Raw genomic sequence first — 14,783 nt, 5'->3', positions numbered from 1 at the left:
CTGATGTTTATGGTTCCAAGCTGCTCTGCTGTGTTTCATCTTCACCACATAAACTGTTCTGAAACAGCAAAACTGACAAAAGGCCCAATCTGTGATCCAAAAAAACTAAAACCAACAGCAGGACAGTAATGGGAGACATATTTTCATTGTCGTTGATAAACCGAGCTCTCGATACAAGGACCAAGGACAGTAGACAAGATATGGGGTTTTTAATCTTTGTTTTATTTTGGATAATTTGTTTACAGTGGTAAAGTGTGTAAACATTTGAGTAAAACACCCATTTTGTTTTTTAAGATGGGGTATGAGAGTTCCACATAGGTCAACGAGGTCAAGCTCCTGTCTGTACAAGCTGGCAGAAGACGAGCCAAACATACACTACTTGGTGTGAACTGGAGTAGACCTGGGGTGTAGTCAGCACTGTGTGGAGTAGACCTCATTGATTGATTGATTGAAAACTTTATTAACAGATTGCAGAATAGGTACAATACAGTACAGCTCAATACAAACAACTGCCAAGAAAATGACCAGAAAAAATACCTTTGACTTGTTTATATAAGGGTCCTGAGGTGTAGTCGGCTTGTACAGGCCGCAGTGTTGTAGTACTCAAGTCTTGATTTTCAGGACTTGTGACTCGACTTGGACTTGAGCACTGATGACTCGGACTTGGACTCGAGCATTGACTAGTGCATTCGGACTCGGAAGGTGCAGACGAGGACTCGGACTTGTTAATTGATAAATAGTTATTTATCTTCGTAATAGGCCCTAATCATTTGGCATAAGATATTGATGGCTAGTGCATTTGTTTGGCTATTGTGACACAAAGTAAATAAACTCCCTTTGAAATGGTGACCGCTGTGTCATTTATGTTTAATTGTAGACCTTTTTTTATTTGTATGTCAGCTCTTTGACTGCCAGCGTGGAGTGGACTCGACCTTGAGGACTTGGACTCGGACTATAGGGTAATGGGGACTCGACTCGGGCTCTTTGGTGATTAGGACTTGGACTCGAACACTGCAGGGACTTGACATTTACTGACTCGACTACAACAACAACAACAACAACACTGACCGACAGCTTCACCTCTGTGACTTTGCATTGGCTTGTGGCTAGCTAGCCAGAGCTAGTATGAGGAACATGTATTGTGCTGAGAAAGAACAGCCTAGGGTTCCAGAAACGAGAGCTATCCCAGTGAGCACTAGACCCGATGTCGACACTGTCGTACTAGCCCCCATATAGGCCAGAATGTGTCCGGCTAAATATAGACCACTTTTATCCCAAGCGGTTTAATTGATTATTACAGTATAATATCACACAAATAACTGTAAATGTGTAAGATGCACAACTGAAGTACAGTGTAATAATAATGAATTTCCATTTCTCAATGTCCGGCTATGTCAAGGCTAGATATTCTAGCCCAAACATCATTACATATTTGGTATCACAAAACAGCGTTAAATGGTCCTCATTCTCGAATGTGTTCTTAAGTACCTTTGTAAATATCTTGGTAAAAATGTTGGTCAAGAGCCAATCACGCAGTCGTTCAGTATTGACATTACTAAATGAGATGTCATGCTAATATGTCATGTTCTACAGTAGGACTTGCTACTATAATACCTAATAAAACAAGTCATTAGAATAATAGAACGATTCATTTGGCATGTATACAGTATGTGTGTGTGTGCGCTGAGGCTGCTTCACTAAGCCGTTTCTCCACGCATTTATTTAGTTCTAGCAATAAGACTATAAACCAAAATAAATAATATAAAGAAGACAGTATATTCTACTATACAGTATAGCTATATCCGTGATGATCGGTTTAGTTTGCAGTGTGTGTAATGCTCACGATGCCTCATTGAGTCAGGACTATAAATGCAAAACGTAATTGTTAATGATACAAATAGTCATATTTATTATCATAATTATTTAATTCCACGGATGTCTGTAGTATCGGCAATCCCCAATGACTTGTCCCGGAGAAAGCTGTTGGAAACAGGGCGCACTGTCCGACTTACGACTGCCTTTTTCGAGTTCGTAAATCCTACAAAGAATTTACCATACGAAGCCTTTTCGAGAATGCAGAATAAGTACGTAAATCGAGTTACGAAGGAATTCCTTGGTAACTTTTACGTATGTCCGTTCGAGAATGAGGACCAATGTCCAGAGTCAAGAATATTAAATAAAAAATATGTGACCACCAGGCACAGACTTTGAGGTCTTGTGCAATCTCTTTGCTGACGATATGAAAGTACAGGTTCATACCTCCAAAGTAAGCTTCACTTGTACAAATAAGGCGTATACTTTTCAATCTATGTCTTATTAAACAAGAGGATACCACAGTAGCTTGTTTTGAGCCCCAGAGCTTAAACGACTTTGAGGTGTTTTTCTTAATGATGCATGCAGCCCTACTTTACCCACTGGCCATTGCAATACCCCCCCCCCCCCCCCCCAACACATTCTCCAGGTGAGCTGCAGGAGAGCAGCCTTGGGGCTTTGTTATTATGATGCGAGAGACGGTTTACAGTCTTACAGTTTAACTTTGAGTTAAATCCCCACACAGGGTTTCCATTTTTTTTAATTAAATATATATTATTCTGGGCTTAATACATTATATTTCTCCCCAGGCATGTTAATTCTTCCAGGAGTACAATCTCACACGAGAGACATTAGAATTCTGAGAATTCTGACTGTAACAAAGTGAAGCCTACCCGGTCACTGAAAGCTATAGAATTCGAATTCTAGAATTACAAGTTAGAATTCAGAGAAAAAAAAGAAAAGAAAAAGACAACAACGCATGAACAGCTTTTAACATTCAGGTGAAATATTTATTGTTTGTTTGAATTTCAAACTACATAATATGCGCATCGTTAACACAACATGTGCCAAATTGTATCCAAAGCACGCCGTAGTACCGCGCGAGTGCATGCCTTTTAAGTAGGGATGTTCGATATTGGCTTTTTTACCGATATCCGATATACCGATATCGTCCAACTCTTAATTTCTGATACCAATATCAACCGATACCGATATATGCAGGGTTTCCCCCCCAAAAAAATACAGAATAAGTTCAGGTAATTAACATTACATACAGTATCTCTTGTCGTGGAATTAACACAACATTATGCATACTTTTGACAATAACTAAAATAAGAATTTGTTCTTACTTGCTTGCCTGGGTAAATAAAAGTTAAATAAATGTAATAAAAAAAAAAAAAAAAAAAAAAAACGATACCGATCATTTCCGATATTACATTTTAATGCCAAATATCGGACATCCCTACTTTTAAGAACGTCACGCTTTCAGCTTATTCACAGCGCTGATCAGCTCGGGGAAGTGCGTGTCCTGGAAGTGTCCCCTGTCGGTGTACTTGTGGAGCTCGGGCTCCAGGCCCTCGGCCACGGCCTGCTGCTCCTCCCAGGGCAGGAAGGGGTCGTCTGTGGAGCCGAACTGCACCGCGTGGCCCACGTTCCCCCGGATCGCCTCCCAGTTCCACGGCCGACCGAAGTAACCTGTGTTTATAGAAATAGAAATTAGGGATGCTCGATATTGGCTTTTTTACCGATACCAATATACCGATATTGTCCAACTCTTAATTTCCGATACCGATATCAACCGATACCGATATATGCAGGGGTTCCCCCCCCATTTCAGGTCATTAACATTACATATCTCTTGTTGTGGAATTAACACAACATTATGCATACTTTTGACAATAAATAAAATCAGAATTTGTTCTTACTTGCTTGCCTGGGTAAATAAAGGTTATAGAAATGTAAAAAAAAAAAATTGAAAATTTGAAAACCGCCTACCGATATTTTCCGATATCACATTTTAATGCCGATATCGGCCGATAATATCGGACATCCCTAATAGAAATACTTTAATCATCTCAGAGGGAAATTTGACACTACTAGCTTACAAATAGTTATGGCTTGGAAAAACCTGATGGATCCATGAGGCTAGGATAAGCCTTGTGGACCCAACTTTTTAGATGAAGGAACGGGTACATACGCACACAATACACGACCACTGATGGATCCGTAAGGCTTGGAAAAGTCTTGTGGACCCAACTCTTTAGATGAGGGAACGGGTACATACGCACACAAGACGCGGCCACTGATGGGTCCATGGGACTTGGTAAAGCACTATGGACCCAAACTCTGGCCACTGACCACATGAGGGAACGGGTACATACGCACACAATACACGGCCACTGATGTATCCATGGGACTTGGTAAAGCACTATGGACCCAACTATGACCACTGATAAAAACGTAACTACACTAGCGTTATAAGAGCTAAACATTGCTACCTACCATACAAGTGCATTGGTTTAGTGCACTTCCGGTTGCTACTGAACGGAAATGTTTGTGCGGACCTGTTCTCCCAAACTGGTAAGCAAATGACTGTTTTTACGTTATTTTCATTTTTACGTTACTATTATTATTATTATTATTTTTTTTTTAAACATTGATCTTAACTGATCACTGTGACTTTATTGCTTTTATCGTTATATATGCCTATAATTGTGTACAGCACTTTGAGCTACATGACATGTATGAAAGGTGCTTTATAAGGTACTTACTTACTTACTACAAATCGCTCACATTAACCCTTTCCCTGCCACACTACAGAAGGTTAACCCTTTACTATCACACTACCGACGGTAGTTAACCTGCTGTTGTGTCGCAGTGAAAGGGTTAACGATAGGTTATGTAGATAACCTAGTTATATTAGTATTGGCTAAGCGTCCCACTCTGAGCCTTACGAGATACTCTATATCTCCTGTGATACCTAATGTATCTCCCACGAACAAAAAACACATGCACCCCACCTGTATGGGGCCCCGCCCCTTATGGTGGTACCACCCATATAACCATGACTCTGGTCATGAAACACCCTTCCTCGCCAAAAACCCGTCCCAGGAAAAGACCCCTCAAGAGGGAACTCAGGGCGCGCAGAGCGGGACGCTTAGCCAATACTAATATAACTAGGTTATCTACATAACCTATCGTTATATTTCGTATAGCATCGCGTCCCGCTCTGAGCCTTACGAGATAATGGGGAAGAGCGGGCGCGAGACCCGACAGATGTACCCCCTGAGGACCCGTAAGCCCACATCAAGGGGTGCGGGGAGCCCTGTCACCCCATCCTTCCTAACGAAGGGGGGGCGCAGTCAACTCCACCTGAATGCGAACAAGAGGGAGCCAGAACCCCTTGAACACACCGTACAGGCGGAACCACGTGTGACTCAACACACTGCGGCCCATACCCATACACTCCTGCTACCCGACCAAAGGACGGGAAGCAGGAAAGGCCACAGACCCCAGAACCGCCTGGGAGACAGAACCCCCGGTCATGTCCATGAGGTAAAACCTTACAAAGGGGCCCGGTGAGGACCATGAAGCTGCAGCACAGATGTCCTCCACCGAGGCCCCACCCAGGAGAGCGGCAGAGGCAGCCACCCCACGAGTGGAGTGCGCCCTGACGCCCCCAGGGGGATCCTGCCCAGCCAACGTGTAGCAGAGGGCAATACCCTCGCACAACCAATGGGACAGGCGCTGCTTCGACAGTGCCTTACCAGCACGAGCCCCACCGTAACAGACAAAAAGCTGGTCGGTAACCCTGAAGTCCTGAGTACGGCTGAGGTAAAACCCCAAAGCACGGACTGGACATGACAGGTGAAGGCCCGCATCTAACTCACTAGTGTGAGGAGGAGGACGAAAAGCCTGAACCACAATATCCCGGGAGCGGAAGGAACTCCGGATATTCTTAGGCACGAAAGCAGGATTAGGTCGCAGAGTGGCACCGCAATCGGTCCGAAAAGACAGGCACTCTGGACGTACCGAGAGAGCACAGAGCTCACCCACGCGTTTAGCGGAAGTGACAGCCAGTAGGAACGCGGTCTTGAAAGACAGCCGTCCCAACGGCGCCTGCTCGAGCGGCTCAAACGGGGCCAAGGACAACCGACCGAGGACCAATTGAAGATCCCAAGTCGGAGCCAAGGAGCGTTGCACCGGCTTAACGCGTCGAGCGCCAAGCAGGAAACGCTTCACAAGAGGGTGGCTGAACAAGACATCCCCCTCAAATCCCTCATGATAGGAGGATATAGCTGCTGCATATACCCTCACTGTCGAAGCCGACAGACTATCAAGGAGAGACTGGAGATAACCCAGAACAGCATCCAGGGGGCAGGAGACTGGGTCCCAGCCCCCCCCCTTACACCATTCTTGGAACGCACGCCACCTGCCCGCGTAAACCGCGACAGTGGAGGGAGCATGCGCACACCGGATGGTATCAACCACTGCGGGATCCATCCTCTCCAGACTCACCCTCCCACCAGCCACACCACCAGGCGTTGACCCAACACCGGAGGCTGGACAAGCACTCCGTTGTGCTGCGAGAGGGCCGTCGCTGACCACGGAATGACCCAAGGAGGAGCGACCAGAAGCTGGATTAAGACCGGGAACCACACTGACGTGCCCCGGTCCGGCGCGACCAGGATCACCGTCCTGCGCTCCCTCCGTATCCGCTCCAACAGCTGACTCAACAGCTGTACAGGAGGGAAGGCGTACAGAAGACCGGGCGGCCACGGAAAGGTCGAGAAGGCATCCACCCCCAAGGGGGGATGATCCGCTCGACTGAGCGAGAACCACAAGGGGCACTTGTGAGAACGTCGGCACGCAAACAGATCTACCGAGGCCTCCCCGAACCGATCCCAGATCTGTCTGACTATGTCGGGGCGGAGTTCCCACTCGTCGCGACGAGGACCGCCCCGAGACATTATATCCGCCGCCACATTTTCCGTACCAGGAACGTGGAGCGCCCGCAGACTGCGCAGCCTGCGGGATGCCCATAGCAACAGTTCGCGCGCCACCCGGAGCAGGCGGGCGGAACGAGTCCCACCCTGCCTGTTGATATACGCCGCCGCCGTCACATTGTCCGTCCTGATCAAAACATGCTTGCCTACCACCAGGTGGCCGAGCCGTTCGAGGACCAGGAGGACCGCCTTCAACTCCAACACATTGATATGCAGGACAGCTGGGTCGGCATGACCCGTCCAGCTGCCCCCCACTGCGTGGGTCCGAAACGCCCCTCCCCAACCTGTGAGAGAGGCGTCGGTGAAAACCGTGACGTGGGAGCCACTGCTGCCCATGGGGACCCCAGCGGAGAGGATACCCAGCCTCCCCCAGTGGGCGAGATCCCCCCATATCGACAAAGGAACCGTCAACCGTCTCCCTTTGCCCCACACCGGATCTATTCTCAAAGAGAGAAACCACCTCTGTATCCGCCTCATAAAGAGGAGACCAAGAGGAACCACCGTGTGGGCCGCCGACATAAGGCCCAGCAGACGCATCACCTGCAGCGCCGTAACCGTCCCTCCCAGACGGAAACCCCCGAGCGCGTGACGGAGATCCCCCCGACGCTGCTCCGAGAGGGTCGCAAGCATGGGCTTCGACCTCAATGTCAAGCCCAAGTACTCCACCTGTTGACTGGGAAGAGGGGTACTCTTCTTCCAATTCACAGCAAAACCCAGGCTGGTGAGGAATTCCACCACCAGTCGAGTATGAGACCTGGCAACCTCCTCTGAACGGCTGAGGAGCAGAATGTCGTCGAGATAGAACAGAACTCGTATCCCCCGACGACGTAAAGGCCCCAGAGCAGCCGCCACGCACTTGGTGAATGTGCGGGGAGCCAGAGAATAACCGAACGGCATTCTGTGGTACTCGTACGCTACGCCCTGAAACAGGAACCGTAGGAACTTCCTGTGAGGAGGGAAAATGGGTATGTGAAAATACGCATCCTTCAGGTCTATGGAGGTGAACCAGTCCCCCCTCCTGACAGCAAGCAGAAGGAGTCGGACGGTCAACATCCTGAATGGTCTCACTACAATCAACCGATTGAACATGGACAGATTCAGTATAGGTCTGACCCCCCCAGTTTTCTTGGGCACCAGAAAATAACGGGAGTAGACGCCTGACATTGCGTCCTCTCTCGGGACCACAACGACGGCCTGCTTCGCCAACAGAGATTGAATCTCGTCGGCCAGGGCTGTCACCGCGCCCGACCCTAACAATAGGGTCGGCACCAAACCTGAGAACGGAGGATGGGGCCGCGCAAACTGCAAAACCAGCCCCGCCTCTAACGTTCTCCTCATCCACCGATTCAAGGGACATTCCCGTCGCCATATGTGAATATAATCCCACAGCGCCCCCGCCGTCAACTGACGCTGGGCCGCAAGGAACAGCAGATAATTGGCCCGGTCCCCCCCGTCGTGCAAAGCACCCAAGGGGGGACCCCGACAGAAAGGGCCGGTTTGATACGGGAGGAGCGGTCATCAAACTTGTGGACACACACTCACCCCCTGAACACCCCTCCAGCACACGCTGAGGAGCCGTTCCGCAGCCAGACACGCAAGGCCTGAGGACCCCATGGGCTCCTACACGCCGAAGCCCTGCAGTGATATTGCTACCACTCAAATCACGCCAGCCTCTCCTTTGCAGACCACTGCCGGTTTGACGGGAGTGGGAGGCAACAGCGCGATACCCCGCCTGGCGAGGGCGAAGCCGGGGTAACCCCTGCTGAGCATTCAACAGAAGAGGCACCGAGTCCCCCTGCTGACCACTGGAGCTAGTGGCAGCTGCAACACCAGGTTCCACCCACCCACAACCTGCGGTGTAGGAACCACGCGACGACGGAACATTCTCACGGACAGACCCAGGCTCAGCCATCAACTGGGTGTCAGCCCCTGTCTCCATGAGAAGTGAAGAATGGGGCCGCATACGCTTCAAAGAAGGTTCGCGGCCCGCAGCCAAAGGAGAACGCTCAAAGCCCCGCTTCTGGGGATACCAGAGAGAGGACTGAACGGGGAGCGGGCTGCTCGCGGCAAAATGACGACGGGGTGGTTTACCAACCCCGAAATCACCCAAAATGGCCGATCCCTCGGCCGCCAAGACTGTCGGCCTTGCGAAACCCTGTCGATTCTCCAACCAGGGCACCACTGGCGGGGGAAACATGGCCGCCTGTCGAGGATCTCGCCACAGTCGTTGACGAGACCGTGCTCCCACCCCTGGCTGCACAGCGTGAGGCGGTGTAGGACCCGAATCAAAAACCGCCTGCGCCTCCACAGAACGCCCAAAAAGACTATCTGTGGAAAAAGGAGTCGTGAGGAGAGAAAACCTATCCTCTTCCCCAAGAGGAGACTGCTCCAACCAAAGATGCCTAACAACCAAAGTCGATAGCATCCGAATCCTCCCCGCAGTTATAGCTTGCGACTGAGTCAAGATCTCTATAACACCACAAACATGAATCACGTTCATAGTGTCGGTTGGACCCAAAGACCTACAACCCGACGCCATCTTGGATAGGAAAGTAGCCAGCTGAGCCACAACACTGGTCGCCGCTAAATGCCATCCTGCAGCAGTATACCACTCATTCGTCCATACTGCCACCCTCCGAGCCGACATGCTATCAAGCAACGGCCGGGCGGAACGTCGTTCATCCCCGCCTGGGCACAAAAAAGAAGCTACCTGGCTACTTAGCCAAGGTACCCCCGGGCTGCACCCCGTCGTCAGCCCCTTCACCCGCAAAAAAGGTAAATAGAGCTCAGCGAACCCCCCCACACCCACCACCGACTGACCTTCATCAATGAAGGTGGCAAGAGGAGGGAAAAGCGGAATCCCGCGGCGGGGATTATTAGACATTCCAGCGTCAACATCAGCGTTAGCAGAAGAAGCAGCAGTAGCATTAGCATTAGCAGTAGCAGTAGCATTAGCGTCAACAGCATGTTCCAGGATCGCCAAGACATCGCCCACTACAGTGGAACGATCGCCAAGCCGCCCCGGCCCTGGTGCCGAAACATACTCCACAGCACGACCAACACCGACATTGACGCCTACTGACACAGACCTCACCTTTGTACAAGCCGACCCGATAGCCAAACCTTGTACGCTGCCCCTCGGTCCGTCGCCGTCAGCCGAGGAACCACCAGCATAGGTCCGCGTCGTCGAAACAAGCTCCGGAGAATCCAGGGAAACACAATCCTCCGGTAAGCCCTCAACATTATTAATCTTCCTTAATCTTTTCATTCCGCTAGCTCGTATGGTGCAAGCATCCAGTACGCTGGGACGAAAATAGAGGAAGGGTGTTTCATGACCAGAGTCATGGTTATATGGGTGGTACCACCATAAGGGGCGGGGCCCCATACAGGTGGGGTGCATGTGTTTTTTGTTCGTGGGAGATACATTAGGTATCACAGGAGATATAGAGTATCTCGTAAGGCTCAGAGCGGGACGCGATGCTATACGAAATATAACCTTCTGTGTATTGTCGCAAGTGAAAGGGTTAACCGTTTGGTAGTGCGGCAGTGAAAGGGTTAAACATTTAGACATTTAGACAGAACAAAGTCACGAATAAGAATAACAAAACAAATTGCCTAAGAATAGAATAAAATATACAGTAAAAATATACAGAAGTCTACAGTTAGTGTAATATTGAACAGTCTTGTTTTAAAAGTAAAAGTCCAGGAAAAAGTTAAAGTCCAGTTTAACGATGCAACTATTGACTGACAGGATGTCACCGGTTCTAATCGCTCACGTTACGTTGTTCAACTGATTAATAACGGGGGGGGGGCGACAGTGGCTCGGGAGGTAGAGCAGTCGTCCGGTAATCCGGAGGTTCCCGGTTCGATTCCCGCTGCTCTCGGGCACCATGTCGAAGTGTCCTTGAGCAAGACACTTAACCCCTAATTGCTCCTGATGAGCAGGTGTGTGAGTGAATGGGTAAAATGTGAGAAACTAATTTGGATAAAAGCGCTATATAAAAATGCACAATTTACAATTTTTTTTTGATAAGTTTGAACGTCATCTTTGTCAGAAGTGCACTAGCATTGGCGGATGTTTACAGGAACACGCCAACATTATGGGAAATGCTCTTACTGTCTTACTGTCTATCCGGCTGCCAGCTAGCCTAGCTTAGCAGCACAAAAGAATGAAAGCGGATAAGGACCACTAGCCTAGCTTAAAACAACAGCTAGGCTAGTGGTCCGTATCTGCTTCCATTCATCTTCTTGTCCGACAATAAATCTGTAATTGCATGGAAGTTACTACATATTCAGTCCTTGGCTGCCCTCAGCTGCTATTCATCTACAATATCCCCAAGAGCAATTAAAACCAAAAGAAATCCAGTCTTACCACTCTCACTTTCATTCTCATCTCCCAGATCTGAGATATACGCTCCCACCAAAATGATACCAAACACTTTGTGTGTTTCAGCGTACCTGCAACACAATGGATATATAGTTGTTACTTGTTAGTATACAGAACACGCCAACATTATGGGAAATGCGCTCACCATCTTCTCTAGAGTCAGACAAGTAGATAAGATACCAATTTCCTCTGTGCGTTCAGTAGAAAGCTATCCAGCTGCAAGCTAGCCTAGCTTAGCACAAATGAATGGAAGTGGATATGGACCACTAGCCTAGCTTAGCACAAATTAATGGATACAGAGCACTAGCCTATAGCTTAAAACTCCAGGAGAGGTGTTTTTGGTCAACAGCTTGGCTAGCTGATCCATATCCTCTTCCATTCATTTGTGCTAAACTAGGCTAGCTTGCAGCCGGATAGCTTTCTACTGAATGCACAGAGAGGAAACTGGTATCTTATCTTCCTGTCTGACTCTGGAGAAGACGGTGAGCGTATTTCCCATGATGTTGGCGTTAGGGCTGAATGATTAATCGATTTAAAATCGAAATCGCGATTTGGAATGATGCAATTAGCAAACCGAAAAAAAAGAAACATCGCAAATATTTTTTTTTATTTAAAAAAGAAATATACATTTTAACCAGGGAGTCCCATTGAGATACAAGATCGGTTTGGGAGAGGGGGGTAAGGGGTTTTAGATTGTGTGTTGTGAAGTTTAGACTTCATAGAGGGAGAGTAAAGTACAGAAAAAAGGTACCGTTGGGTACCGGTATCGATTCCCAGGTAAAAAGAAACATTTTCAGGCTTGGTGTCCCGAAAAGACCCACCGTGTAGGCCAGATGCAATACACCTCTGTGGGGCTGCTTATTTTTTTTTTTATTATAATCGCAAATGTAATTGCAATCACAATATCTGTCACAAAAATCGCAATTAGATTATTTCCCAAAATCGTGCAGCCCTAGTTGGCGTGTTCCTTTGAATGACATCAAACGTATGAACTATGAGTCATTAGACTCAGTCAGGACCGCATGTCTCGCCTCATGGCAGCTGCTGCTCCTGAACTGTGGCCGATAATGACCGTCTCCTCGTCACACTGTAGCTCCTTCTCCATGAACGGCAACCATATGCTTTCCCGGGCGGTCTCTGCACAAAGAACGACAACAACAACAACAGAAATGTAGTTAAATTGCAGGTATGTAGGGCTGACCTTCGAATTATTTTTTTTGGAATTCGAAGCTTCGGGGCCGAGATTCGATTTTAATTCGAAGCTTCAAGATAAAAAAAATAAAAATAATTATACATTTTTATTTGTATTTTTTTAATGTTGTGTGACTTGTACAGCACTTTGTTCAACTTTGTCAGTGCTGTAAAGTTTAAACCTTTTAAAATCTTAGACAAACAAAAACACTTTGCTTTCATGAAATATTGTAAGCCGTCATTTGAGGCTTTATAAAAGCAGCACAATGAACACAAATCTGTCAGTGCCGAGTCCGACCTCATCTTAAATAACAAACAGCATTGCTTGTTGTAGTTAACAAAGAGAGGCAGAGTTGATTTTGATCCAAAAAAATAAAGGCCTGAAGGCTACACCCGTCTTCCTGCTGCCAGTCCTTGCAGGAATCGCACCAGCTGGCCTACGACGAGAGGCTGCCACTCTCGCCCTAGCAAGGAAAGCAGTGATGCATGACTGGCACATCCTACACAACACCACAACAACAACAGCACCTATGAGCAGACTCAAGTCCCGCCACCCCTACAACAAGGTGGCACAAGAGATGCTCCGTTTCCACTACTGAGGACCTATCCAGAAATGGATGGCTGGCGGCAGCCTGGAAGAGAGTGGGAGAATGCTGGGCCAACCCGTATCCACCACTACATCTGGGATCCAGGAGATGGCGCCACAGGAGACGATCTTCCACGCCGGCAATGGGTTCTGCTGAACCGTTTAAGATCTGGAGTTGGTCGCTTTAAAGCATCATTAAAGAAGTTTCAAGTGGGGCCTGGCAGACAGCGCTGCATGTGAGTGTGGAGACCCTGAGCAGACTGTTGACCACATCCTGACCATCTGCCCCCTATACAAACCACCCTCGGAAGCCAGCCTCTTTGATGTGGGACCAGAGTTAAGGGCATGGCTACAAGATACGGAGTTGGACCTCTGACGTTACACGAAAGAAGAAGGTATGGTTTGTCGAGGGCTTATTCACCCTTTGTGAGTGTGTATCATATCATATATACATGCTTATGTCAACTTGCGTAAAGGCAGATACAAACAGCACTGAAAGCAAACATCCATCCCAGTGAAAACTAGCATCGGCATTCTGTCTCTACTGACAAGCTGACTCTGCACTGTAGTGTGTGGACCTGAGTGGATCTGCACATCGGCTCTTAGTTACATATTACATGAGTTACATATTACATGAGTTACATATTACATTAGTTACATATGACATTAGTTACATATGACATTAGTTACATATGACATGAGTTACATATTACATTAGTTACATATTACATTAGATATACATTACATGAGTTACATATTACATGAGTTACATATTACATGAGTTACATATTACATTAGTTACATATTACATTAATTATACATTACATGAGTTACATATTACATGAGTTACATATTACATTAGTTACATATTACTAGAGCCATATGAAATCCGTTTTATTTTTTTCCAAATTCCATTTTATTTTTTTCCAAATTCCGTTTTTTACGTTTTAATATTTCAGAATTCTGTATTTTGCTTTGTACGCTCATTTTACCATCAGAAATAATGTCTAATAAGTGGGAATGAATAAATGTCCACAATTGAATAAGATATAACAGTCAATTTAATAGGGCTGTCTTAAATACTTCGAAGCTTCGTTCGATGGGCATGGGATTCGAATATAAAAATAAAATTCGATAAAAAAAATAAAAAAATAATATATATTTTTGCAAAATCAACTCTGCCTCTCTTTGTTAACTACAACAAGCAATGCTGTTTGTTATTTAAGATGAGGTCAGACTCGGCACTGACAGATTTGTGTTCATTGTGCTGCTTTTATAAAGCCTCAAATGACGGCTTACAGTATTTCATGAAAGCAAAGTGTTTAGTTTGTCTAAGATTTAAAAAGGTTTAAACTTTACAGCACTGACAAAGTTGAACAAAGTGCTGTACAAGTCCCACAACATAAAAAAAAAGTAAAAAAAAAAAAATAAAAAAAAATGATTTTTTTTTTTTTTTTTTTATAGTTGATTCCATTTTTATTGCTCAATTCCGCGATTCCGTCCGCGATTCCGTGATCGCGGATTCCATATGGCTCTACATATTACATACCAGGGTCAGGCATATCTTTCAGCAGGCAGGTCATATCTGGAATCTATTCAAACAAAATGTGTCACAGTTAATATTGTGCTATCATATCATCTGTCATACTTACTTATCTTCTATTATATCAATCTATCCATTACATCATCTATCATATTATCATCCATCTATCATATCAATCTATCATATCATCCATTTGTCACATCATCTATCATATTGTCATCTATCTAACCAATCTATCACATAATCTATCATACAAAT

General features: G+C 46.6%; 1 protein-coding gene across 1 annotated transcript in view; it reads right to left on the bottom strand.

The window, feature by feature from the left end:
* Nucleotides 1-2,806: 2,806 nt before the first annotated feature.
* The window catches only part of rbbp9 (retinoblastoma binding protein 9), a 12,547-nt gene continuing 570 nt past the window's right edge, over nt 2,807-14,783 (bottom strand). The window contains exons 2-5 of the mRNA XM_084319289.1: nt 14,532-14,574; nt 12,237-12,342; nt 11,191-11,276; nt 2,807-3,507 (exon numbers count right to left, since the gene is read on the bottom strand). Of these exons, the coding sequence (XP_084175415.1) occupies nt 3,290-3,507; nt 11,191-11,276; nt 12,237-12,342; nt 14,532-14,574 (453 nt within the window). The 3' untranslated portion in view covers nt 2,807-3,289. The remainder of the gene's footprint in view (nt 3,508-11,190; nt 11,277-12,236; nt 12,343-14,531; nt 14,575-14,783) is intronic.

The sequence above is a fragment of the Notolepis coatsorum genome (assembly GCF_963971535.1).
Source record: "Notolepis coatsorum genome assembly, chromosome: 7".
Lineage (NCBI taxonomy): Eukaryota > Metazoa > Chordata > Actinopteri > Aulopiformes > Paralepididae > Notolepis > Notolepis coatsorum.
This window is presented reverse-complemented; position numbering and strand designations above follow the sequence as displayed.